This window comes from Poeciliopsis prolifica, unplaced genomic scaffold, assembly GCF_027474105.1.
Source record: "Poeciliopsis prolifica strain line A6 unplaced genomic scaffold, Auburn_PproV2 SCAFFOLD030, whole genome shotgun sequence".
Lineage (NCBI taxonomy): Eukaryota > Metazoa > Chordata > Actinopteri > Cyprinodontiformes > Poeciliidae > Poeciliopsis > Poeciliopsis prolifica.
The window spans coordinates 5167266-5194884 of record NW_026562405.1 but is presented as its reverse complement, the minus strand read 5'-3'; the positions used below and the strand labels follow the sequence as shown (position 1 = coordinate 5194884).

Here is a 27619-nt window from a genome sequence, read left to right as displayed (position 1 = left end):
TCCCCCAGCAACTGTAGCAAATGAGGAAGAGCGCGGCGAGGAAGACGAGGGCGCAGATGGTGCAGGTTTCCTCTCCAGCAGGAAGCTGAGCAGGTAGAAGCCCATGAACATGGAGTGGTTGAACCACAGCGCCGGGTTCAGCGGCTTCGGGATCACACCGGCAGGCAGGGGCAGTCACCGCAGGGGGAGGTACGGGGTCAGGGGTCAAAGGTCAGAGCGGAGGTCAGGGGCGGGGGCGATGAAGACGTGGTTCTAGCCAACAGAACCGGGATGAAGGACGAGATCGAAGCTGCTGGAGGTTTCTGTTGTCAGGTCATCCCTGGAAGAAAAGAGCATAAATTAAACCAAAATGACAGAAAATCAACATTTACAATAAAAACATCTCATTGATTTAAATATCTGAAATACTTTTAGTTTTCAAATTGATGTTTTTGTCAATGAAACACAAATTGTAATTTAAAAAAACAAAACGATGTCCTTCAGTAGAAAGCAGCTGGACTAGTTTGACCCCATTTGACCTTTTATGCATGTCCGCATAACACTTCTCCTGATCTGTACAACTTGGATAAATAGATATGTTTTAATGAAGATTATCAGTTTAATGGCACAGTAGTTATGACTAATAATGTCCACACCCTTTTCCATTTATTTATATTTATTCATAACCACTCAAAGTTTAACTTAACTTCTGCTTTCAGTTCCCTCCTCAGTAACCAGGTTACTGCCACAAAATTAACAAAACCTAACATAAAAAATGCAAAAGTCAAGAATTAATATTTAAAAAATGCTTTTGTACAACAACTTAAAATGTTGATATTTAAGAATTTTAATTTGCATTAGTTTTTAACTACTTAAGTAAGTATAAATGACAGAAACTTCGAGAGAAAAACAAAAAAAGCTATTATGCCTTGCTGTAGATATGTTTTATAAATCTGCACTTCTAGGAAAAACCCCAGATCTATAAAATGAGTTTCTATAACCATAAATCATCAAAATGATTTTCAGAACAGTAATAAAATTTGCAGTTTTGAAATACTGCAAATGTATTGCCATCTCAATATTCTGACTTAATACTCAAAATATAAACTAAATATCTCCCTTTTATTCTGGCTCAGCCCCCATCCAGCTGCTGCCATTTTAATCCAGATGAAGAAGTTTTATCTTAATGACATGAACCGTCTCAGCCTGTGACATGTCTGTTTTCAGCAGGAAAACAAAGACGCTGCTGGCTGATTTATTTCTGGCAGAAGCAGCTGTTAGCTCTTCCCTGTCTGCCACATGACCAGATGGCATTAAATATCGCCTGTTGGTTGGATCCAAACCCGGCCTGAGTTCACTGCCCAGCTACCTGCGTTACACAGACTCTCATTGTATCAGCAGGGTCACAAACCCAAAGGAAATTAAAGTTACACGTTTTATTTACCTCTTTATAAATGTTTAGATAAGCTACTAGCTTGATTAAAGTAATCCTATAAGTTTGCCTGAAAGGAGGAAGCATCTATAACACAGCTAGTCTAAATAAAATGCGACATGACATTTCAGGTAGTTTAATATCAAAGTCTAAGGTTCAGTTTCTGGTTAGGTGAATTTATGGACTCTGATTACTGGTTATCATCAACTCTTAGCGCTAAAGCTACTTACCAAAATACAACACGTTAAAATCTCCAACGCCTGTTCAGAAACCCACTGCGAACTAAATACAGTGGTTGGTTTCAGTTATTGTTTAAATTTGGTGGAGTTAAACCACAATCCGGGGCCTTTAACGCTTGGAATAAAACCCGAAACAACAGCATGATGGAAAGCTAACAACAAGCTAACACAGATTCATAAATACTTTCCCGAACAAACAAAAGAGAAAACGTCCATAACAACACGGAAACATGACACAGTGAAAGTTGAAAAAATAACATGAGCAAACCTGACATCGGTAGGGTTCATTCTCAGCAAATAGAAACCTCTCGTTTTTAACTGCTAGACTGCGTATGTAGCAACGGCTAACGAGCTGCCAACGGCTTTAGTAGTTCTTCTTCTTTTTCTTCTTCTTCTTCCTCCTCGTCATGGTCTTTTCCCCCCCGCTTCTTCTTCTCTTGCCAAAAGGCAGTTGCCAAACCAACTTGCCGCCACCTACTGGACTGGGGCCTGAAACAAGCCCTTGCCAGAGAAGTAAATTCTCCTGATTAGGTCGGTGACTCTGGGTTTTCTTTAAATTATTTTAAATGTCATTAATCGAGCAGATATTGACCAGATGTAGCGTAAAGTCCTCTGTTTTTATCACTTTGTTTAGTTCTTCATATGGAAGTGTTTAACTATTACAACTAGCTAGGACACAAATGAAAGAGCAGAATCTTGTTAAAATGAGAAAATTGTCGTTTTATCAACATTAAATTTGTTAAAATTACAAGATATTGATCACTTTACTTCACAATCTGGTAAAATGCAATGCTGCCATCTAGCTGACTGGAGTGTAATAACAGTAGGCGATGAAACAAATGGAAAAACTAAAAATATTATTTGCACTAAATTGATTTATCTTTGGAGGAAAATAAGAAGTAAGTTAATCTTGAATGTTTTCCTCTGGAGTCTGGTTGGTATTAATCATCACATTTATTATTCATTATACTGCTTAGTAAAATAGCCAAGAGCATAACAGAATATGAAACATTTGAAAACATACTTTTATTTGTGTTATCCCAACTTTGTGTCGGTCTGTGGCTGTAAATCCCAATAAAATATAAACATATTTTTAATTATGATATTAATTATAAAACTCCAAAACTGTAATAAAGTTGATTTAAAATCAAAGAAGCTTTTATCATATTTTTATTGATGTATCATGTACTAAATAGATAACATAAAAACAAAATATGAATGTTTTAACTTGTAGTTTTTTATACGTTTACTGGCGATGAACAGGAGAATGATTGGCAATCAAAAAGTTCAATTTAACATGTTAAGAAATCAAAATTACAAATAAATAAAAACAAAATGTTTAGTAAAAAAAATGTTTGTTGCTACAACCTGCACCTTTAATCCCATAAACTGCAAGCAGCAAAATTCCTTATACAGAATAAAACCAGCAAGAGAAAACAGCAACATAAATTATATATATGTGTATTAATCAAAAATCAACTTCAATGGTTTAGTTTATTTTGGTGCTGCTCTGAAAGCTACATGCTAGCTTTTTGTCACTTAGTGGTAGTCAATCTCATCAACATGGGCGCCTGAGCTAAGAGTAGTGCTCCCAACATGGCCGACCTTTGCTACAGGCGGTTGTATAAACAGGTTCAAACTGCTATTACTTAATAAACACCTCACTGATCCCGTTTATCTGACAAACTACAGCCAGTATACTGTGGTATATATGAAGATAAACATGAAAATGAGGAGCAGTATCTGTCAAATAGAGTTTAAATAATTAGAAACAACATAAACATGAGATTTAAGCCCATGACAATTTGGTCTATTTTTATCTTCAAGGACTTGAGAAACCAGTTCTGACTTAATGTGACCAAAATAGCAGAACTACACAAACATTTTGAAATTTGCCTAATTTCTTTCTATTTTCCTTCCAAATCAACCAAACTATTAAAAAAGTCTGTATGTATATTTATATACATATCTATATAGTAGAGGATCTGATACAAATGTTCCATAAATGTTGCAGTGATAACCTCTAATGTCACTTAAGCTCTTGCTAAGCTATGCAGACACTCAGTCTGTCCCAATGAGGAACTACTCACCTCAGCATGTTGAATGTTTGAAGTGGCTGCCTCAGCAGGGAGGTTGGATGTATTTTTGAATTAATAACCTTTGACTTAACACACAACCTTCAAATACATGAATGGACTTAATGTTTTAATAGATTCAAAACGCTACAATTCTAAAGTGAAATTTTGAACAACCTAAATAAAGTACTGATTAGAACCGCTACTTTATTTAGTGACGTTTGAGTCAAAATTGTGTGCAAAATAAAGTTTTGATATGCAGATTGATATCAGTATGTAAGAAATTGCATTTCAAAAAAGTGATCCATCAAAGGCAAAACCCATTGGCTGAATAAAACATATATGTATTCATACATTTTAGACACAATAACCAACAATGACGCCATTTACATTCTGGTACGCTACAGAACAACATTTGCTTTGGTCCTACAACTAAAGTGGGACTGGAAACAAGCAAAATAGCGTTCCAAACTGCACCGACCCGTACTGTATCTATACGGTACCATCTGCAAAATTACAGTAAAAAAAGATCATTTGAGTTATTTATTCTGTCATAGGAGACAAAATGATGGCTCTTTGCTTCAAGTCATATTTTAACCATCTTATTTGTTCATTTCTAAATGTTACAGTTTCAAACAAAATATTTAGTTAGCAAGTTAAATTTTCACCGCCAATCTAAATGTTTTCTTAGCAAGCTAAAAATTTAGCTAACATGCTAATTCACCTCAAACACTTGTTGTTTTAAGCTAAATTGTTGTACATGTGAAGAGGAAAATGAATGCAGAGGTGACATGAGCTACAATCCAAGTCAACCAGTTTCACCATCAGAAATTTATTTAGTTTAACAAGACCTTGATTTTGACAGTCCACTCTATCCTATCTATTGGTAAAATTAGTATATTTGCTAAATATTTAACTCTGATCTAAATATTTGGCTAAAGAAAAAATATTTCATTTGTAAACTAAAAAGCCTAGTAGAAAAATATCTAGTTTACAAACTAAGTATTTAGCTTAACAAAATGTTTAGCTTGAAGCTAAACACGTGGCTTGCTAAATTAAACACTTAGCTCCAAACTAAGTGCTTAGTTAGCAAGCTATTTAGCCACAATCTAAGTATTTTAGTTAATTAATCTCCTAGGTAAATATTTAGCTTCCAAACTAAATATTTATTTTGAAGCTAAATATCTAACATGCGAACTAAATATTTAGCTTTGAGCTAAACATTTGCTTTTAGCTACGTATTTAGTTTACGGACTAAATATTTACCTCAGTAGCTCAATATTTAGCTTCCAAACTAAATATTTAGCCAGTCAACTAAATATTTAGTTAGAAGTTAAATATTTTGCTTGTAGCTAAATGTTTAGTTTATCTAGAAGTCTGTAAATATTTTTTTACAGACTAAATATTTACCTTGCTAATATTTAGTTTGAAACTGTTTATTTGATGATTACTGAGTAACGAGTGATTTATTTAATTCTTTATGTTCTGAATAACCCAAAACTGCTGTTCATTTTTGACCATGTTACTTTACAAATAGCTCCACAGGCTGGCTTTGCTTGATTTTAGTCACCAGAGCAGTCGCCCTCTGCTGGCCGGCGGTATAAAGCACAGTGGCTTTAATGTTGGCACTGAGGAGATGTTAGTGATGTTACCAAATGAGATAATATGACAACTGTGGCTCAACTGTAATGAAGAGCTAGGCATTACATTTCTAACGGTGAGATGTAAAAAAAAACTGCAACGTGTCCCGCCTGAGTTCAAATGATATCAACCCAACACTCGAACTAAAGCTGGGTGATTCAACCTGGACGTTACAGATATAACGTCCAGGTTGTTTATAGCCGAGCACCAATGGGCACATGGGCAGAATGTTGCCCATGTGTCACAGCCTCAACAATAAGTCAGGAGCAAACTAAAGTGACCATTCCAGCACTATTTATAAAAGCACATCAGGCTAACAGAGCACAGGTAAAGCTTCATGTAAAGTGTTGCACAGCAAACAGTTAACTTCTCCAGCAGGTAAAATTACTACTAAAAGCAAAAATAGTGATATTCCAGTCTCTGTGTGTGGCTAAGTTCAGCATGATGCAGCATCTCAGAGGTCGTCCTTCCAAAATGAATCAGTAAAGTGCCAAACTTTTCTTTCACAGTTGATAGAGGTGAAACCTGCTGTTCGGGATTTGGGAGAAGTCACTGGTGTCGCACTTTAAGAGACGTTCCTGCTGGTGAAAGCGATGCTTGGCTAGCAGCAAATATTTTACTCTCAGTGTAACATTCATTTCAGTAGTAGAATCACTGTAATAAAGCAACATACAGCAGAATTACAACATAACAGTGGATCTAAAAGTCTGGATCCGCTTGTTAAAATGCAAAAAGTTTGACGTAAAAGTGAGATTTAATTCACTTGATCGGTTAGAAACCTTTCATGCCTTTAATGTGACACACAATTCAACTAATAACTCATCTTGGTGTTGCAGTTTCTGCCCAATCTATCTTGCAAGCATGTTTCAGATTGGAAGAACTTGGGTCTGGACTTTGATTAGGCCGTTTGAGTTTAGTCTGGCAAATCGTTGTGGATTTCTAGTGTTATTGCACACACAGCGTAAAACAGCAACATATCAGACATTAGAGAAATTGTTGTCACAACAGAACCTTATTTCTGGTTAATATGACTGCATGCAATCATGGGAGGTTTGGACAGAAACTTACTAAATACTGTGAAGTTTTATTGAAAGCTGAAAGTGCGCGAACTTTCTCGAACTGAATTTGAGTCACATTGATGAAAGTTTTTTAAATTATTTGAAACAACCTGGCATTCGAGCAGGTAGAGATACTTTCTGTATCACTACAGCGACAGCTTTACAGACGGGTTGCTGTTTGAAACTGTAACAACAACCATCCGTACATAAGACAGCGCTTTAGAGCCATTGAGGACAAAAAATAGACAAGGGTAATTTTTTTGTGTAAAAATGCTGAATATTTCACATCAAGATCAGAAAAATTCTAGAAAAAAATTAAATTTCTGCGTTTCAGAAGTTGAAATATTTTTACTTTTGAAACTCAACAATTTTTATGTTTTTTTCCCAGAAAATTTCTGAGATTAATTAAACTTTTCTGAGTTTTTGCAAACAAATTTACAACTTTTCAAACTCAGAAACTAACATAATTTTTCTGGAAAATTTCTGAGATTTTTGTCAAAATTTTGGAGATTTTTGGTGGAAGTCTCCTCTTTTTCTGACCCTAACACGTCATCGTAGACACAGGTACATTCTGTTGCAGGTAATCAAACATTTGCGCTGCTAAAGCTACTAAAGCTTGCAGATGAAGAGGTGATTGGTCGCGACTGTGAAATCGTTTCGTGCAGCTTCAGTCCGGAGAGCTGAGAGCTTAAGGCACACCAAACAGAAGGGCTCTGATGTCATCTGGATAAATTTGCAGCGATTGATGAAGCTTCAATGTTTGATTTTGACCTCAGTGACTCCTCCAGCTACGACCCTCATATTCCCAGTTGCTGCTACTCTTCTCTCCTCTGTCATCACAGTGATCTTTCTTCTAGACTCTTCTAATAAAATAAATCTCCTCTTCCTCAATCAGAGATGTGTGTCCTGCTCCTCTTCGTCATCCTCAGTTGCTGCCTGGTTGACAAATGCCTGAAAAATAAAGATGAGAGATTGAACTGAAAATCAGTTGAAAGCATCCTGATTGCTGGGTGCAGCATAAATTCAGTAGTAGTAGTAGTATTTAAATGTAGAGGTAAATACTAATTGATATATGATCCAGTATGTTTGGATTTTCTGCAGAAATATATCTATTTTCATTTTAAAAAGTCTCAGTTACGGTTTTCTCTTACACCCACTCTGCAATTAATGGTGTAGTTCCTTCCTTCTTACACTAGAATTAAGACAAACCTAACATACAAATAACTTTCAGCACAATATAAGAGTTAGTTTTAAGTCAAGTATTCAATAATATTGATGAAAAATGTATTTTCATGAGGACAAGCGTTAAATATAAACAAATACTGAGCTCTACAACATTTATAGCCTTAGTTAATTCGCTTTACACATCCCCAAATGGGCCTCTGACAAGGAAATTCAGATTGTTTGATAAAATTAGAACTTTCAGAATTTTCTTTAACTAGTTATGTTTCATGTGTATGTCTTGCTGCTTTATTAATTTAATGATTAAAATACATTTTTGAGATTTTGAATTGGCAGATTCTACCCAAAGTATCATGTTTTCCTCTCTTTTCTTCTTCCATAAAAGTAACAAACATTAGACAGAAAAATAGAAATAAGTCGCTAAAAATAGTGTAAATCCATCATCCAATCACCTGCCAGCGACTGCTGTCGTCCCCGCCCCCTCCTCCCGCCCCCGTGAGCCCATTGGTGCTCGGCTTCTTCTCCCGCATCTCAGCCTGGCTGTCATTGGTCACATCCAGGGTGGGGTTGTCGTGGTAACCGTTCTCCACAGAGTGAAGCTCCTCTGCAGGAAACTACCAGAAAAAGGCAGATTGACTAAATAAGGCAGAGACTTCTGACTCAGCTTAGAGTTTTATCAATTTCAATCTTTATGTGGTCGAAAAAGAAGAAACAATAAAACACCAAAAATAAGCCAAGGAGGTCAGAGTTTATTATTCTGAGCCTTTAAAGCTGAAGATTGGTTTTTAATGTCTTTCTTTAATTGTTCCCTCACTGAAGATGATTTAAAATCCAACACATTTAATCTCTTATCTCACTGGCCTCATTCCAGATAGATATAAAATAATATTTAAAATGATTTATGCATCTATTTAAAGCCAGATTCTTGGCCTACCATGCTCTTCATTCCCGGCAGCCGCCTCTGCCAGCAGATGTAGATGAAGCCGGACGTGATGATGACCATGCAGATGGAGCCGATGATGACCAGAACCACAAAGAGTTTTCCGTAGTCGCTGCGGGTTTTACTGGGCCGAGACTGGCAGCTGGTTGCTGCGCTGTAGTTCTGGATCCCCAGCTGACAAACGAGACAGAGAACGTTTTATTATCCCGCAGAACTCAAACGAAACAAATATCAACACACCGGACAGTGGGAGAAATCAGTTTTACCATTTTTACAAAAAGAAAACTAAAAACTATTTACAGAACTTTGATCAATCCCACATCGTTTTTAATTGATGGTGTTGATTGTGACTAAACAATCGGGAGGGTTTTAAAATGGCTCATCTTCCAGACACCAAAAATATCCCATTGGGTTTTTTTAAAAGCCCACTGCTTGGACAGTCGACAATATAAGACGGTGCTTGGATTGTTTTTAGAAGCAGATGAAACCCAAATGGAAGAACAAAAACATGCAGAACCAGATATTTGCATAACAGCTGCCTGTTAAATGTCACTAGAAGGACATCTAGCTTAATACAAACAAAAAGGGCGATCTAAAAACTGACTGCAGAGTATATCAGTTCATTTTGAAGAACTGAAAACCAGTCAGAGCAAAACAGCTTTGAAAAATTACAAGAAAGTTTGCTTGCTTAGACAGGGACCAAAGAAAAGCTGTGAATGTATTTTTTACCAGATAAAAACAACCTGTATGTTCACCTTATCGAGGCCTTTTTTGATCTCTCCCAACATGTCCAGCACCTCCTGCGTAGCAATGACTCCTGAAAGACATCAGGTGACGATCAGCAGCGTTTACAGGAGTTTAATTACTCCTGTGTGTCTGACATCCGAATGCTTCAAGGCCCGACATGCTTCATACGAACTGAACGAAATCCGTCCCCACTGACGTAAACATGCGACGTCTGGCATCAAATTTAAAAGAAGAATTTTACATAAAAACAAGAAAATTATGTAATATCCTGATCTGTCATCAGATGACCTTCTGTTTATTTGGGTTTATTTTGAAAGTGGCTTTGAACATCTTCACAAATAAAAAGCTTGTTATGTAACAATGTGACTGTCGACGGTTCGGCTGCGGATGAAGCATGAAGGGCCGTTAGGTTTCAGGTGAGCTGAGCTGCGAGGCTCGTATGCGTATACCATGTGCAGATGCAACATTCATCAGCAGCTGCTGTTCCTGGTGAGTCGGCTTGCTGAGGTAAAGTACCCATGATCCTTCAGGGCTGTTCATTCTGCGTGCAAACTCCCGCTCCAGGATCTTCAGCAGCTGGACGCCCCCGCAGACCCGGAACTCCTCCTGTCTCACAAACAAAACACGTTTTCCTGCATCATTTTCCACCTGGAAACTCAAACTGATGAAAAGTGACGCTTCTCTAAAATCCATCGTGTTACTACAGCGACCGCTGTTTCACTGCAGCGGCAGTTTTGTTGCTTTCATGGCAACAGATGCAATAGTGAGGATCACTATTTCTGACATGCTGTTTCATTAGCAAGCAGCTGCTCATCTCATTACTGGAGTTACTTCTCAGTGGTAAAGACGTTGAAGGGTGAATAGAGGAGACATGTTGGGACGACTTCCTGGAAACGGAGCTTAAGAAAGAGCAGGAGGCCCAATTTCAAAGCATAAAATCAGGAAGAAAAAATATTTTTATGTCATATTTTGATAAATGTAGCATTTTTATAACAACTAAAGGTAACATAGTTACTTGATTGTGCTATAAAACAGCACAATGTGCCTGGAAAACACATAACACTGCCCCTTTAAGAGCTGATGCGTGGTCGGCAGGTTTAGGTTTTCATTGATCGGTACCAAACTTGGATGATTTTGCATTTTGATACTTACACAGTTCATGTTCTTCGTCATGTTGAGGACGACATAGCCCCGTCCGGTCAGCTCGTTCCAGTTCACACAAACCACCTGAACATTCACAGTGGAGATGTTTCGATGTGTTCTTCTGTTTCCGGTTGAATCGTCGAGTTTGAACCAACCAACCTGCCGCGGCTCCTCCAGTCCGGGATCAAACCCGGTCGCCGTGAATCCATTCGTATGGGACGGGTCTGTGGTCAGCGGGATGATTCCTCTGAATCTGCTTCCCTCTCTCTCCTTCCTCTCATCCTCCAACTCCTCACTTCCGTCTTCTGATCCAAAACAAGAAATAAATACAAAGTTTACTTTACGTTAATTCTCTATTCATTCCAAACTGGAAAAGAGTCGATCAATACTAACCTTTTAGGTCATGTTCCCGTTCTTCCCAGTGTTCCTCCTGCTCCAAACTGGGCTGCAGAGGTCGTCTGCTGGGTGCCAACCCGACCTCTGGCGCTGTGGGATTCTGGGTAATTACTCCTGATTGTGGCAGACCTGCTTCCTCCTTCCCATCTGAAGTCAAGCCAGAGATAAGAAACCACCAGCTGAAATTCTTAATGTGGCAAAGCTTTGGTGTTCCTCAAGGCTCAGTTCTTGGGCCACTTTTATTCAAAATATTTTACTCTTAAATTACGTTTTGTAAAAAAAAAATTAAAAGCAATAATTTGGATTTTATTTTTCAGCATCATATTTTTACCATTTAATTTATAAATGTCAAACCAAATATTTAGGTAGCAAGGTAAATGTTTCATCTGAAGCTAGATATTATGCTTGGAGCTAAATATTTAGCCTCAAACTAAGTTTATTCAATTGGACCTTTACAGAGCATCCAAGTAAATTAATGCTTTAAAATTTATCCAGAAAAGTGAATTTAGGGGAAGTTAAATTCACTTCACGTTTTAAAAGTTAAATGAAAAATTAGCCCTGCTGTTAGCACATTAGCTAAAGTTTGCCCACGACAGTCTGAAACATTTAGGTGTAAAAAAAGTAACAAAAGCAAGAGAAAATGAGGAAATATTTTGTTTGAATTTACCTTTTGTATAACTTCCCAGAAGTCCAAAGTCGGTTCCGGTGTCGGTCTCTGGTGTCGCTGTGCCGTCAGATTCTGCAGAAAGGGCTGAATCAGCAGGAGGTGTTGGAGAGGTCCGAGCTGCAGCGACTGAGGAGCGAAGGACGCCGTAGCCGCTGGACTGAACGTCTTCGTCCTTCTCTGATGTCCACAGATCTTTCTCTGAAGGACTCAACTGGAGGTCGGTTTAAAGCAAAGGAAGACGAAGACATAGTTCATGTTTTAGTTGATTTGTTGTTGAAAGTTCTATAAGCAACCATGATTTGACACTTTCTAAGATGCTAGAACAGGTTTGTCCAACCTGTGGCCCGGGGGCCATTTTTGGCACTCTGAGAGATTTTCTTAACTCTAGAATTGAACAAACCGGAACATAAAGCATAGTAGGGTCACCTTTTATAGCAATCTTTTTTACAGGTTGACTGCATGTTACGGTTGTCAAAGTCAAGCTAGCATAGCTGACCTACTTCCACCTCCCTCTCTATTTTTCTTTTTCTGTTTTAAGGCTTTTCCCTGATCTTGTCAACTACTTCTTGTAGTGTTGACAATTAGTAGAAAAGCTACTCTTCCCTTTTTCTTTTACATATCATTTTAGATTTTGAGCAATATGTTGATAACCAAAGATGGGCACGGGATCTTGCACAAGTGACATCATGCTGCAACATGTCTGCAAGACTTATTATTGTGGATTGCAAACAAACAAAAAAGCAAAAGACACATTTCTCTGTCTTTACCTCCAAGACTGAGGGACCGCGATGCTCTTGCGGCCTGAAATCGTTCTCTTCAGACAGGAAGGACCTGCTGGGCTCCTTGGATGGATGAAAGAAAGACCTGTAGTCTGTTTCAAAAACATGCATGTCAAAACCAGGTTTCTGGTTTTCCTTTAAAAGCAGTTGCAGTTTAAGACTATTTATAACATTCTTATGGGAAATCACATCTGCTGATAGTGCTGATTAGTAACATTTATGTCTGACTGGTTCCTGTCAAAACTGACCATTTCTCGCAGCCATTCTTTAAAATGAGAAAAACAAAGTCTTTGAAGGGCGAGTCCAAGTAAAACCTACAGTTGGTTGTGAGTGTAAGTCAAATCCCATCCTTAAATAGATTTGGTCTAAATCTATTTAAGGATGAGTCAAAGTCAAGACAAACATCTCTGAAGGTGAGAATCCAAAAACTAGTCAAATTAAAAGTCCTTGAAGGATGAGTGTAAGTTAAGTCTAGAGTTTTTGAGGATGAGTCTAAGTCAAATCTCTCACTTTGAAAGTCGAGTCCAAGTCAAATCTTGAGTCGTTTAGGAGCAAATCCAAGTCACATTTTAAGTATTTGATGGGCGAGTCCAAATCAGGTCTACGTGGAGTCTGGTGACCACCAGTCAGAGTCTCTGTTCTGCTGGTTGAACAGAGATAATCTCCTACAATCTGTAAAATGCTGTCATGTTTTTTATCTTGTAGCAGCATCAGAAACTTCAGAAAGTTCTCCATGTTGGTTTCTGGGTAAATATTTGGCGTAAAGCAACATGAGAGTCACTGACCGATCAGAGCGTAGATATCTGGAGTCGTGTGATTGACCTCCACGGCTTCTGAGACGCCACGTTCATCCGTCTCTCGTCCCGTTTTGTCCTCCTCCCCCTGTCTCTCTCTGTCCTCCGCTGCGTATCTCTCCCACTCGTCCTCGCCTCCTCCTCTCTTGTCCTGATCCTCTCCCCCGTCGTCTCCACGCTCTCTGTCCTCCGTGTCTGTCCCGTCGAAGCCGGAAGCCTCCTGAGAGGCGTCGCCGGCTCCGAGCCCGCCGCGACGTTCTGCCTCTGGCTCCGTGAGCTCCAGGTGTCCCCCGGCGCCATCCGCACCCAGCGGCACCGCCAGGTGGACCATCCGCTGAAACATGGGACACATCAGGTAGCTTCCAGGAGGATTAAACTAAACTGTCTTAAACGGTAAGAATCCTCTGTCAAATTAATGTTTTAACATGTTAGACTTTGACGACAGACTTTTAATATAATAAAAGAGCCTCATACGAAAATCCTGCATATTTTCCAAAAACACGATGAATCCATTAACAAAATGAAACCTGGAGATGATCTGCAGAGCACAATATTGTTGTTGTGTGACCATTTTCAAAATGGTCACACAACCATTCAATTTTAAAAATTGAATGGAAGAACACATTCTTAAATCAATAAACATTCAATTCTAATTGGGAAACATACTAAATATTGTAAAAAATTAAAAAATGTAAAAATAAAATTCATTATGAAGTCTCTGGAAACAAAATTATCATTCAAGAAAAGGACAAGTTCAGCAGAATTTAATAATGTGTTTTTGTATTATTATGCTCTAAGGATTATATTATTGGAAATGGTCTCAAAACAACAATATTATTGTTTATCATCCTAATTTCTGGGACAATTTATTGTCTAGCATTTGTTGTTATGACAGGCATAAGCATGAGGATGATTGACAGCGCTAAAACCCGCCTCTTGGCTCTGATTTCCAGTTTGCACTGGGAGTAATTGGAGAATAGGCTAACTGTTAGCTAGATTTTTCACAGATTATTCCACGTCATCGTGTCATAATAAGCATATAAAAAACACATTTTTTAAATATAAGTTACATTCTGCCGTTTTAAATCACTTATATATTTGTGTTGAATCCTTACCTCCATCACTTCTTCCACATCCAGGCTTTCATCCACGGCAGCGAGGGTCCTGGCTACTTCCGGGTTCATGGCGGGCGGCGGGCTCACCGGCTCCTGTTTGCTTTGTGACCCGGATGTTTCGTGGATCTCCGGCCAGCCCATGTCATGGACCAGGTGAGGCTGGGCGCGGACTAACTCGCGGGCCGAGTGGCGCTTGGTTCTGACTAATTCCTGGATGAAACGCGACGGGGCCTTGACCTCCCCCGGAAGCAGAGGAGCCGGCGGAGGTCCGAGCGGGATGACCCGTTGGGTCGAGCCCCGTCCGAAAGCTTCAGAGCCGGACAGGAGAGCTGAGGGACGGAGAGACAAAAATACACCTGAAGGACTAAAATACTGCGTCAAAACCTGACATTATAGCCTTGTTTAATAATTATATGTGACGGAGTTTTATATCAAGATATTAGAGATGAGAATTGTGTCAAAATGTGTTTATTTATTCTCTGAATTTACTGCTGCTAACTGACGTTAAATGCTGCTCATTAGGAGTTTTGTTTAGAGTTGTGTATTGTATTGTATTTTATTTAATGTCCATGGGCTGAAGCTGCTGGACTGAAGTTAACTACGGGACCAGCACCAGCCGGTCTTTTGTCCTGGGCTGGCGAGGGACCAAAACGTTGTGAACGTTTCTACAAGATGTGCCCATAAGCTGAATCATTAATCTCATATCTATGGTTGCAGTTCTGCATCTGAAGTCGGTCTCTGTCTGGAACACAGATGGCTGTCTGAGCTGATTACACCATCATGTCCAACATGTCTGACACATGTTAATCTCTCAGGCCCAACACCAGAACCACAGGATCTGAGGGTGGAAATTACCCAAGTTTACTGGTCAAAACTAAATATTTAGTTTGTTAAAATATTTAATTCCTTAACTAAATATTTAGCTTGTTAAAACATTTTGTTTGGAGAGCTTTAACGCAAAGCTAAATATTTGCAATATTTATCTGGCAAGCTATAAAATTAGCTTCCCAACTAAATATTTAGCTTGATAATGCAACACTTTCTTTGGAGCTTGAAGTTGAATATTTAAACAATTTAGCAAGCAAGTTATATATTTAGCTTACCAACCAAATATTTATCTTGACACCATAATATTTAGCTTCCTACCTAAATACTTAGTTAGGATGCTAAATAACTAGCTCAAAACTATATTCACTCATACATCCAAGCTTTATAAGAGATGCAGAATGCTGATAGAGGTTTTTTTTTTTAAATCCAAAATTGTTTGCTGCCAAATATTTAATTTTTAGGTTGCCAGTGAAATCTTTAATTTGTAAACTAAATACTTGATTTGCTGATTAAATATTTATTGTGGAAGTCTGACATTTATAAATGTTTGGTATAAATATGAGTTTGAAAAACTAATCCCCATTTTTGTCTGTTATGACAGGCTAAATTCTCCAAACTGACATGTTCTGTGGGACTGGTTCCCTGACTCAGACCGGATTATTGAGTTCTTTAACCCTCCCCCCAATATCTCCCAAATCTGCCAGAAGAATTCATCCCATTATCTCCTTTAGGCCCCAATCAGCCATTTCTACAATGTTAAACACATATGTGACAGTAATTGAACCTTTTTAGTTTAGTTACGTAACACAAACTCTGGAAACAAACATGTTTGGGAAAAATGCAACAACTTCAGGTTTTTCTGTTTTTCAAGTCAATGAAGTCTTGCATTACTCAGTTAAACCTCATGCAAAGAAGAATGTGGAATTCCTCATTAGGATAAGATTGTAGTTGGTTTTCACAAATATTCAATTGTTTTTTTTACTGATTTTCTTACAAATCAGCAATGTGAACAAAAAATTTAAACATTTAATATCAAATCATCAAGACATGAGGATTATGTTCAGTTAAACTGAGAATTTACAGGATAGGTCGTGACAACGAAGTGACAAATGTAATCAAGCTGCTGAATGTGAACAGAAAGGGTAGCTTCTTTCTCTTAATTAATAAGGTGCAATGGTTAAGACAGGAAGTGCAACAAAATCACACCAAGAGTAAATATTCCCCACAAAACACAACATATGGAACATTCTTTCAGGCTACTAAATGTAAATGAGTTGGATCTAAAAGCCTGCGTCATTTATGGTTAATGCTGCACCACTGATGCTCTCAAATGCAACAGTTAAAACTTGCATGTCAGGTGAGATACTGCAGTGTGTGCTGCCTCCACTGCATTAAAACACTGCAGGCTGCACCCTCCTCATTTATAACAACACTGATTTATTCTGCAGCATCAAGATTAAGATTTTAAAATGTAAAGTTACCCGCATTTGATGCTCAGCAGACATCTTACGGTCCTCTGTTGTGCTTTTCAAAGATTTTCCTGCCACATTTTTTTGTGTTGTTGTTGTAATAGTAATAACGATAAACCAGATTATTCCCTGTTTTTGGCCGAACCATTAAGAGACAGAGACTGACCGATGAGCGCGATGATGAGGCCCGGCATGTCTGCTGCAGTGCTCTCCCTCCGCCTCCGCTCCGGACTCTCAGGGGAATCAGCTGCGGATGCTCTGGATGCTCAGCGGGAAAACGGCGCCTTCACGGCCGCTTCATGTCCTGGCGGTGTGCGTGAAGGGCTGACGGCTGCCAGGCTGCGGGGGTTCACGCACACAGATTGATTGTTCGGAGCTGCGGTCGGAACCAGAATCAGATCTGCTGCAGCGAAGAAGGAAAAAAAAAATCTGGTTTGCGGTTGGTTGACGTTTCCGGACGTGGCCGCGAGATGTCGCAGTTTTACCCATGAATGCAAATGTTCAAGCAAAATCAGTTAACCTCAGCAAACATTCGCAGAACATGAGTTAAAATGTCGTTTTTAATGTAATCAAAGTCTATATGAACTTTATTAGTATGATTAACATGTTTCCACCACAGCTTACTACAGTTGATGTGAGGAGCGGCCATATTGGAATATGAAGATGGAGGCATGCAGGGAGATTGTATAGAAACAAATTACATTTAAGTAAAAAAAAAAAAGAAAAAGACATTTTCAAGAAAAATGGAAATTTGAGTTTGAGACGTGGAAAAATTGCTTGAAAAAAATTTTAGTTGAATGTCAGACATGTTCTAGAAATTTCAAAAGTCAAAATTTAAAATTTTGTACATTTTCTGAGTTTCTAACTAACCTTTTTTAGATTAAATATAAAATTTAAGTTTTTTGTAATATTGACAAATTTTGGTGCTCAGAAATTTGCTATTTTTTTCTAAATTTCTAAAACACATAGTTGTACTTCCAATTTTAGCTCAATCATCTCCCAGTCAGTGTGGGACATGCAATACTGAATCCTTAGAATCTGTTGATTCTGGTTAACTATTGTGTCCCAGGATTCCATTGGGCTAAAAGAAATGCATCTAATTCAGGCAAAAAGTGTGGGAAAATGCACATCATTTCTGGTTTAAGAATCTCTAGTAAAACCTGTGTGTTGGTCAGAAACTCAAATTTGTCTTAAATGAAAGCCAACAAGAATCCCAGGGCAACTTTTTGTCCCTTTAACTTCTGTTAAAAGAACAAAAACTCTTGTGTTCAAAAGTGAAGTCTTTATCAGTCCCAAATGGATCTGGTTCCAGTCAGAATTTAGATGTTGAGGATTTTTAAGTTGTTTTTGGCAAAACTGGACTCATTTAACCAAATGAGCCTCCAGAGTTGGTAGGATTACAGCAAAGTCTGTCTGAAGGAAACCAGAAAGACACTCATTCAAAATTCAAATTCCTTTATTAACAGCTACAATCTGACAACAATTTATTTTAAGTTCTTTTCAGAACAACTACAGGCAGAAATCCTCATAAAACATGTACATGTATTTACAAACAGTGATGAACCTCATCCATTTGGACATTTCAGCTTTTTAAAGGCTCCATTCAGCGAACGTGACTCAGCTGACGGGAGCAACAACATGCATGTCGGGTAAATCGGTCCAGAGTGTCGCAAAGCCGGGTTGGGTCTCAGAACTGCTGCAGGATGAGCTTCTTCTTGCCGTCGTGGCTGAACCTGTTGGAGCGGAAGAGCTCGCTGTCGTAGAAGGCCGACAGGTTGTGGATGTTGATCTGTCGCGCCTGCAGAAAGAAAAAACAAACCAGATCAGCCGACGGCTTCAAAACGTTCGTCTTTCACACAAAACCCCAAAAAGGACTTTAAAATGAGACCTATTGTTATTATGATCATGATCCGCATGGCGGATTTCCAGGTTTTTATTAAATTTTAATTTTATTTTTTCTGTAGATGCTTCAATATAAATTTTCTCATATTTTTTTTTTAGATATTGTTGTTACGGTGCTGCTATAACAATTTTCCATTGTGGGATTAATAATGATCTGCTCTATTTGTTTTGTTCTTCCATTTGTGTTTCTAATGTTTCTAGAAAAAAAAACAACAACAAAAAAAAACAACCGAAGCACTTAAAAAAATTTCGGCCATAAGTTAAAGTTATTTTGGGAGTTTCTGGAAAATGAGTCACTTCAAGGGATTGTTAAGCCAAAGATACAACCGATAAAATCTGATGCTTCTCCATTTTTATTAACATTTTGTGAAGAAGGATGTAGCGCAGTGTCTTCTTCAGAGGTTTTTGTGTTGGTTCCTTCTGCAGTTCTTGGTGCAGCGCCCCCATAGGCGAGAAGAGGAACTGATTTTTCAAAGGGTTTGGTTTGTTTGACTCAGTGCAGCTGAAAATGTAACTCATGGTGCAAGTTTGTTCCTCAATGAAACCGAGTCTACTGGATTATCAGGTGGGAAAACACCCTCATCACCCAGAAACCACTTGCTGCATTCTAATTGATTGTACAGGAGGCTCTACTTCTGCTTTTCAAAGCTACACAGATGTATAATTGCACATCTGTTTGCAGACATTTCCACGTATAAACCTCCGTACCTTGTCATGCAGATCCTTCTCTGGGATCTCGATGGAGTCGTTCTGGACTCCGTATCGGCTCCTCTGGTAGGCGACCTGCTCCGCCACCAGCTGCTTCAGGATGAACAGCAGCAGCTCGTTGTTGTCCCTGCGGAACGCCAGGTAGCGGGCAAACGTCTGGCCAACAAACAAGAGCCAGAGAACAGGTTACGTTCCTCCAAGAAACCCATTAAATATTGTGTTTCTGACTCCAAAGCAGCAGCAGACCTTCCTCATGCTCCTCATCACGCTGAACTTCTGCGTGTCGATGAAACTCTCCAGCATCACCCTGATGGCCATGTTGACGTCGTCTTCCAGGACGTAGTCCCTCAGGTGCATCTTGGCGTGAGCCTCCGCCATGCGGATCATCGACTCGATGTGGCGCACCGTGATGGGGATGCTGCCTGTGGCCTGCAGGGGGCGCCAGAGCAATGTCAGTTTCTACACCAACATGTCCAACATGCCTGAAACAGGACAGCAAGGACTCACCATGGACTCCTTGCGGAGGTCACTGTAGATGCGAGCCACTTTGTCCTGATCCATTTGATTCAGTTTGGGGTGAATCTGTGAAAAAATGAAAAAATAAATAGATTCCACCGGAGCAGATCAACCTGGAGTGATTTTCGCTGGCGTGTATTCGGACCCGGTCTTTGGCGTAGATGATGTACTTCCTCAGCAGGTCCTGGGGGATCGACGGGACGTCCGATGAGTTGGGCAGAACCACATCCTCCAAGGCCACGCCCCCTTCCTTGTTGCTAGGGTGATGCTTGATGTGGGAGCCGACAACGAAGCGCGCCAGCATCTCATCCTTGGTTGATAAACGGCAGCAGATCAGACAGAGTTCCTTGACTTTCACTGATACAGCGCCACAACTAAGACGAGTGCGCATCTAGAGGAGGCTGCTTACTTGTCGCAGGCAGCTTTGACTGTTCCAAAGCTAGCTACTGATCTGATTGATTGTTAATCCACTACTCGTTACTGGTAATGGCAGAGACGAGTTCTTGTTGCTCCGGTACCGGCCTCTCATCAGTAACTAGCTTTGGAATGGATGCATCATCCTGCAGTTAGGATGCTATATCCAATAGTCTTAATTTGGGCACCAATACCACGAAATCCGTTTCATCCTTTAATATTTTTAATAACATAAAACTTGGGTACCTGCACGGGATCGATGGTGTCTCTGACGATGCACAGCACGTCGAAACGCGACACGATGGGCTCCGTCAGGTCCACGTTCTCAGAGAAGGTGAGCGAAGGGTCGTACCTGCCGCCTGGAGACACCGACGGAAAAAACGGTTAGGAAAAACGACAGACCACAGGCGGTCGAACTGAACCTCCTTCGTATTGATTGGCGTTCGCACCGATGGGGTTGGCAGCGGCCATGACGGTGCATCTGGCCTGCAGTGAAGTGACGATGCCGGCCTTGGAGATGGAGATGCTCTGCTGCTCCATCGCCTCGTGGATGCTCGTCCTGTCGGCATCATTCATCTGGATGGCAAGACGAGATTAAAGAACCTTTTCATTAAATCTCAATCAGAAGTTGTAGTCCTGGTTGGGATCCGAGTGAGTCTCGGCTCACCTTATCGAACTCGTCGATCAGGCAGACGCCGCGGTCGGCCAGCACTAGCGCTCCGGCCTCCAGCGTCCACTCGCGGCTCACCGGGTGTCTCTGAACGTACGCCGTCAGGCCCACAGCGGACGCCCCCTGACCCGTGGTGAAGACGGCACGGCTCGCCACCTTCTCCACGTACCTGGTGAAGAAAACTCCTCGTTAAACCGACTCTGGTCCGGATTAGACACAACTTTCAAAGGTGATCTATTATGCTTCAATGAACAGCTTAGGATTGGTCCATGGGCTACAAAACATGTTCAATGCATTCAAAATTGTTCTTAATTTATCAGATTTTAGTCTGGTCAGTTTTGCCAGATGCACAATTGTACGACTGTACATCTTTGAAAAGCAGAAGTGGAGCCTCCTGCACAACCAACCAGAATGCAGCAAGTGGTTTCTTGAAGGTAAGTCAACAACAAATGCTCGCCTTTACCAGCAGTCATACACCGGGAATACCAGCTGACCAAATGTGCCGGAGCTCAGATTGAGTTGCTAGGTAACGGGGCTGAGCTTCACTGGGGTTGCTGGGTTACAGCACAATGCTGTAACCCAGCAACTGAAGGTGACTTAATCAGGAGAATTTTGAAACGGCTCCTTTTCCAGACACCAAAAATGTCAAAAACCAGCGTGGTGAGTTTTGTTTTTAGAAACAGTAGAAACCCAGATAGAAAAACTCGACTCTTACTTGAGGAACTGGGACTTTGCGGTTCCCGGGTCTCCACACAGCAGAACGTTTATGTCGCCACGCACTTTATGTTTCCCACCTGCAAGGGGGAGAGACTCTCAGTTCATGGACGTTTATGGATGAGACGCAGTCAGGATCTCGGCTGGGAGTCGGTACCTGGGTTTTTAGGCTCTCCTCCGAACAGAGACAGCGCCAGGGCTCGCTTGATGTCCTCGTGACCGTAGATGGACGGAGCGATGCTGGCAAAGATCTGCAGGCAGGAAGTGAAGATTTGTTGTTCGTTTAAACCGATAGAAATCAGCCGAGTTTCAGTCTGGAAGGTGATGGAGTTTCTCCTCACCCTCTCCCCGATTCGCTCGTCCTTTGACAGGGCAACGATCGCCTTGACGTCCTCGTCTGTGAGCTCCGCCACGGCGACGCCTTCGTCCCGGCGGGTGATGTGATTGGCCAGGATCACCGTGGCGAACACCGGGAAGCCATTGGCCGTGTTCAGAGAGCCGTCGTAGTTGTTGTGGTAGATTCCAGTCAACTCCTTGCGAGACGAAGAGACAGACAGTTTCAGCAAAACGTCCTTCCATCAAAAGAATTTCTGCCTTTTTGTTTTAGAGATCTATTTGGATTTCTACGCATTTCTTCTCAAGATTCCAGAGTTCTCAGTGCCTTTTCAAAGTTTTCTTCTGCAGATGTTAAGATTTAAACAAGACTGGAAATGGATGGACAACAGGATGTGTAGACAATTAAATGATCCACGAACCGATACATAGAAGATGAACAAACAGATGCAGGGACGGATAAAATGTTTATTCTCTCTGAATTGAGATATTTTTCCTCTCATCCAGCCCTGAAACTTTAAAAACATGAAACAACTAAACTGTAAAACCTTCCAGACAGGAACCTCGTCCTTCATGAGGGTCAGGCTGCATTCTGATTGTTTCCTCACGGTTTGAACAGAGTTGGACTCACGATCTCGTCTCCAGGCTTGCAGCTGTCCACCAGGTCGGCCAGCAGGACGGCGTCCTTGGAGCGCGGCAGGCGGCCCGCCGCCACCTTCCCAGGACTCTCCTGGATGGTGATCCTCTGGTAGTTCTGGTACACCGTCTGGAGGAGGGAGGCGGCCGGTTAAATCCCCTCTGATTGGTCTGACAACTTAAAGGGCAGTACTTTCCAGGCACATATTTTATAGTGTAATAAAGTAACTAGGTTACCTTGAGTTGTTCCAAAAATGTTAAGTCAATTATGACTAAAAAGAAATTTCACTTCCTGACACAATGCCTTGAAACTGAGTCTCTGTCTCTTTAAGAAGCTTCTGCTCTTTCTGAAGCTCCATCTTCACTACAACATGGCTCCTTTATTAAGTCTGTAAGGTTTTTGCCAGTGTTGCTCCTAAAAGAAACTCAACAGGTGTTTGCCAATTGCTGCTGGCTAGTCTGAAGGGGAAGGGGGAGGAGCTGTGCCTTGAAGGCGGATCCAGGTCCAACCAGGCGTTTTGCTCAGCTGAATGGTTGCCATGGAGATAAAAAGATTTCCCAAACAGGCGAGAAAGAAAAAAGGCAACACTCCAGATACATTTTTGATGAGGGAATAAAATTATAACATGACATGGAGCTAAAAAGGTTGATTTTACACGATGCTGCCCCTTTAAATGCGGTCTGAATGTTGAGTTGGCATCTTGGCATCGGCTCACCTCCTCCATGTTGACCTCGAAGGGGCCCTGGGACTGACACTCGGGGCAGGAGCCCGGCTTCACCTCCTGGTTCTGGGACTGGAAGAACGGGCCCAGAACGAAGCTGCACTTGCTGCAGTTGTACTTGACCATGCTGAGCTGCGGCAGGACGCCGGTGCAGCTGCTCACCACGCCGCTGGTCCGGATCAGCTGGTTCAGGTGGAGCTGCCTGAGGAAGAGGAGCAACAAGTCAACTGACTTCACTGCAAAAACTAAACAGTACCAAGAATTACCAAATGGCAAATATCTTGGTGCACTTACAGTAAGACAAAACTAATTGACAAGATTAAGGATCTTAATTCAGTCCATAATGTCTTTATATTGACAAAAAAGTTCTGGTTAAGTTGGCAGGTTATTTGACATACAACAAAACAATTTCCAATGTTACAAATGAAATAATAATTTAAAGGTATTTCAGCTGTAATAAGTGAGAAGTGTCAATGAGGGGCGATACCTGAGCGCCCGTATCTCCTCCACCAGAGGCAGGTTGCAGATCCGGACGTGGATCTCGTGAGCGATGCGGTCGTATTTCGGGTACATGGCGAGAACGACTTCTTTGGCCGCTTCATCGAAAATCTGAAAACAAATTTAGTCACGTTTACCTCCAAGATTGTCGTTCAAACTAGTAACAAAGATTCAAACACACGCAGAAAGGAAGGTAATTAATAAATAACTGAAAATAAAAAACACATCTCACCTTGAGCATCTCGGTTGGGGCCTCAGGCAGGAAGTAAGCCAGAACGTGTTCTCTGGCCGCCAGGTCTTCGTAGTTTACAACCAGACTCTCCCTGTTCTCTGCACAGATAGAACAGGATCAGAACAGGAAGTGACCACGCTGCTCATCCATCAGAACAGGAAGTGACCACGCTGCTTATCCATCAGAACAGGAAGTGACCACGCTGCTCATTGATCAGAACAGGAAGTGACCACGCTGCTCATCGATCAAAACAGGAAGTGACCACGCTGCTCATCGATCAGAACAGGAAGTGACCACGCTGCTCATCGATCAAAACAGGAAGTGACCACGCTGCTCATCAATCAGAACAGGAAGTGACCACGCTGCTCATCGATCAGAACAGGAAGTGACCACCCTGCTCATCGATCAGAACAGGAAGTGACCACGCTGCTCATCGATCAGAACAGGAAGTGACCACGCTGCTCATCGATCAAAACAGGAAGTGACCACGCTGCTCATCAATCAGAACAGGAAGTGACCACGCTGCTCGCCTCGCCATCTCTTCCTACCTTGCACATGTCGCTGATCTTCTCCTTGAACACGTTGTGGCCGTTCTCGTCCACGTGGGTCCGCAGGAAGTTCTTGAAGCGGTTGAAGATCTCGAGGCGAGGTGCCGCCATGGAAACCCACTCCCTCACCGTGTGGCCCTGCGGGTCGGAAACCCGTCAGAAACCCGGCCGGGTGGAGAACTCGGGAAAATTCAAGCTAAGTTTCCAAACGTTTACAGCAGCACACTTTGGAGCTGAAGATGACAGCTTCATTTTCAGTTAATGAAAAATGGCAGCTTCAGTTCACCATCACTTCATTGATGGCAGTTATTGATCAAATATTGAGGTAATATCTCACATTCTACAGCAGGAACAAGGTCAACTAATAAAACACCCATTTGACAAAAAAAATCCCAAGTTTTTCCATTTGGGTTTCTGCTGCTTCTTAAAACTGTGTAATTTTTCACATTTATCACCACCACAAAATATCATCATTAAACGTTCAGTGCACATCCCTCCCCACTAACTGCACTGTATTAACAAACTGCAGTTTCTAAACCTTGAACACATTAACTGAAATTCAAGGATTTTCCAGGATTTTAGCACCACAAACCTTCATGTCTTCCAGGTTCTCGATGCTCTCGATCATCTCCTCTTCGTCTCCGTCGGTGACTCCCTCGGCCGCGCGCTCGGCGATCCGCCGCCGCCTGGCTCCCGGAGGACCGTCCTCTTCATCTTCGCTGTCTGCAACACGAAGTTAAGCATCAGTTTGCGTCCCATGGCGGTTCTGGGTCATTCTGAGCGGTTCTGGATCATTCTGAGCGGTTCTGGGTCATTCTGAGCGGTTCTGGGTCATTCTGAGCGGTTCTGCTCACCATAAAGCAGTCCTCTGCGCAGCCTCCCGGTGAGGCCCTGCTCCCGGTCACGCCGCCTCATCGCCTCCTCTGCGGCGGCGCGGGCTCCCGGCGACAGCTCCGACAGATCCTCGTCATCCAGGTCCAAACCTTCCACCTCGTACCGATCCAGCTCCGGGATGGCGCGGTAATCCCTGGATGAATAGCAAAATTATCTGGGATTACAACGCAACAAAAACGTCATCAGATTCCTGAGCGAACAAATATTCCAGATGTTCCTGCGATAAACAATAATGTGGTTTTGAGACAATTTGATGTTAAAATAACACATTCCCAAAAATCAATAAACTTTAGCACAACATTTAACACTGGAACTGGAAGACATTTTAAATATCCAAAATAAATAAACAAAAATAACCAAAACTATCATTCAAAAAAAGGGAGGCCTAGTTGAAACCAAAAACTTTTATCATCCAGTTTATGGCATAAAGAGAGAAAAGACAAACAAATTATGCAAATTTAAATTACTGAGTCTGTTTTCATTCATTGATTTATTGCAACAGGTCGAGTCACCTCTCCATCCCGTCCCCGATCAGTTCCTCCCCATCGTCCTCCTCCGGCAGGGGCCCGTCGCCCAGCAGCCCCTCGGACTCGTCCTCGAAGGGGGGAAGGTCGCGGCCGGGGCTGGAGGTCAGGTCTCCTCTCCTGGAGGCTCGGCTGGGGCTGGTGGCCATGTGGAGCGACTCGGAGGAATCCTGGAAAACAACACCAGCCTGGTAACTCTCAAAACACTCAAACACTGTGACTGGACCTTCAGACTCACATAAAGATGGTTACAAAGTCAGCCTTCTGCCACCTGAAGAACATTTCCACTTTTAAAGGACTAATCTTAAAGCAAGATCGAGAGAAACTCCTCCATGTGTTTATTTTTCTGTTCTCCAGAATCACAAATGGAGAAGCTGCATTCAGTTTCTATGCACCACAAATCTGGAACAAACCTCTAAAATAAACTGCAAAATCGCCGAAACAGAGTTCCTTTAAATCAAGACAAAACCCAGCTGTTTGAGCTGCTTTTGATTCATAGTAATGAATCAAAATCTATGATGTGTATTGATTATTTTAATGATCATCAAAATGTAATGTTTTCACCATCGGATGCATTTGATGTTCATCGAATTTTTTGTTCAAATTTTAAGGTTTGTATTTCAAACATTTCTCATTCTTTTAGACAGTTATACATTGACAGAACTAGTCATTAGTAATGCTGCAAAATATATATAAAATACAGGAAAAATACAGCTTTAATAACATAACTTAAGGTAACATAACTACATCATAAATATTGTCAACTGAAATTAGCATATAGAATCAGGGTTAAAAGGAAGCTAGTCTTTAAATGGGAGCGAGAAATTTAACCTTATTTCTCTCTAACTTTACCATTTTATTCAGATTAAGAAATTTCACAAATAATCAAATAGGTTTGAAATATTCTGATCTGGACCAGGTTTGAAAAGTCAGTTTCTGAACTGGGTCAGTTCTAATGCATTGAAACCAAGTCAAATTAAGGTTTCACACACACATAGCTGGGTTTTCAATAATCTGCTGCTAGTGAAAAGTAACTGAGTCCAGGGTTAAATATTGTGTTTTTTAATCTAGAGCAGATTACTGATGAAATTAGGTGAAATCGCCCTTTATTCATCTTACAATTCAGAAACCAACTTCAGTTTCGTTGTATTTTAAATAAAACCATCATGGCCACATGGCAGCTAATAACAGCCCATCAGTTACTTAAATGCTCCATTAAAACCAACATTTACGAATCAAAGCAAACAACTCGGAACCTGTAATCCAGATTATTGACGCTAAACGGATTTTAATGAGGATTCATAATATTTTTCTAACTGTAATAACTCCCCATCTGCGTCAATACAGAAACTACAACACAGTAAAAAACAGAAAAACTCAAATTACTGCAAATATCCCTGAATTATAGATCCATTCTTTCCCTTTTTCACAGCTAATTTAGCTGTGAAATTAGCGGGAATTTATTCGGTTTAGCTCGTTTTCACTCACCGCCATTGATGCGCTGCTGTTTCTCTGCTGCTTCGTCTCCTTCCTGCCGGAAGTCACTTTTCGCGCGAAACAACCACGTGACAGTCAAAGCGCGCGAAAGGTCATGAATATTGAAAAAGCTAGTTGACGTCAAGACTTCCTATTGGTGTATTGTTTTCAGTGAGGAGTGGCTTTGAGCTGGATTTTGTTTTCTTTCCTGAACAGCCGCAGTTGTCTGTTTGACAACTGCAGTGGAAAGGCAGCGGTGTACGCCGCGGAGTGAAACAAGCGCACCTTTTCGGCTCACTTTTCAGTCCGGGCGGAGTTTATGACGCAACAGGACCCGGGAACCATTTT

The 27619-nt window shown here is 41.0% G+C and overlaps 2 protein-coding genes across 2 annotated transcripts; both read right to left on the bottom strand.

The window, feature by feature from the left end:
• Window positions 1-6794: 6794 nt before the first annotated feature.
• LOC129372630 (podocalyxin-like protein 2) lies at window positions 6795-16887 on the bottom strand. Its single transcript, XM_055050042.1, has 13 exons — window positions 16651-16887; window positions 14188-14516; window positions 13064-13406; window positions 12267-12370; window positions 11500-11710; window positions 10830-10979; window positions 10596-10741; window positions 10446-10520; window positions 9743-9899; window positions 9302-9363; window positions 8541-8720; window positions 8059-8220; window positions 6795-7375 (listed from the first exon to the last, which is right to left on the bottom strand). Exons 1-13 carry the CDS (start codon window positions 16676-16678, stop codon window positions 7316-7318), a joined length of 2007 nt encoding a protein of 668 aa, XP_054906017.1. The 5' UTR covers window positions 16679-16887; the 3' UTR covers window positions 6795-7315.
• A 1035-nt stretch (window positions 16888-17922) lies between these two features.
• LOC129372902 (DNA replication licensing factor mcm2) lies at window positions 17923-27335 on the bottom strand. The gene is made up of 20 exons (XM_055050474.1): window positions 27284-27335; window positions 25784-25965; window positions 25232-25404; window positions 24970-25100; window positions 24379-24515; window positions 23830-23929; window positions 23587-23708; window positions 23094-23301; window positions 22373-22507; window positions 21750-21941; window positions 21566-21659; window positions 21410-21488; window positions 20692-20863; window positions 20474-20600; window positions 20271-20383; window positions 19756-19920; window positions 19602-19676; window positions 19341-19523; window positions 19095-19250; window positions 17923-18282 (listed from the first exon to the last, which is right to left on the bottom strand). Exons 1-20 carry the CDS (start codon window positions 27287-27289, stop codon window positions 18172-18174), a joined length of 2661 nt encoding a protein of 886 aa, XP_054906449.1. The 5' UTR covers window positions 27290-27335; the 3' UTR covers window positions 17923-18171.
• Between the last annotated feature and the right edge of the window lie 284 nt (window positions 27336-27619).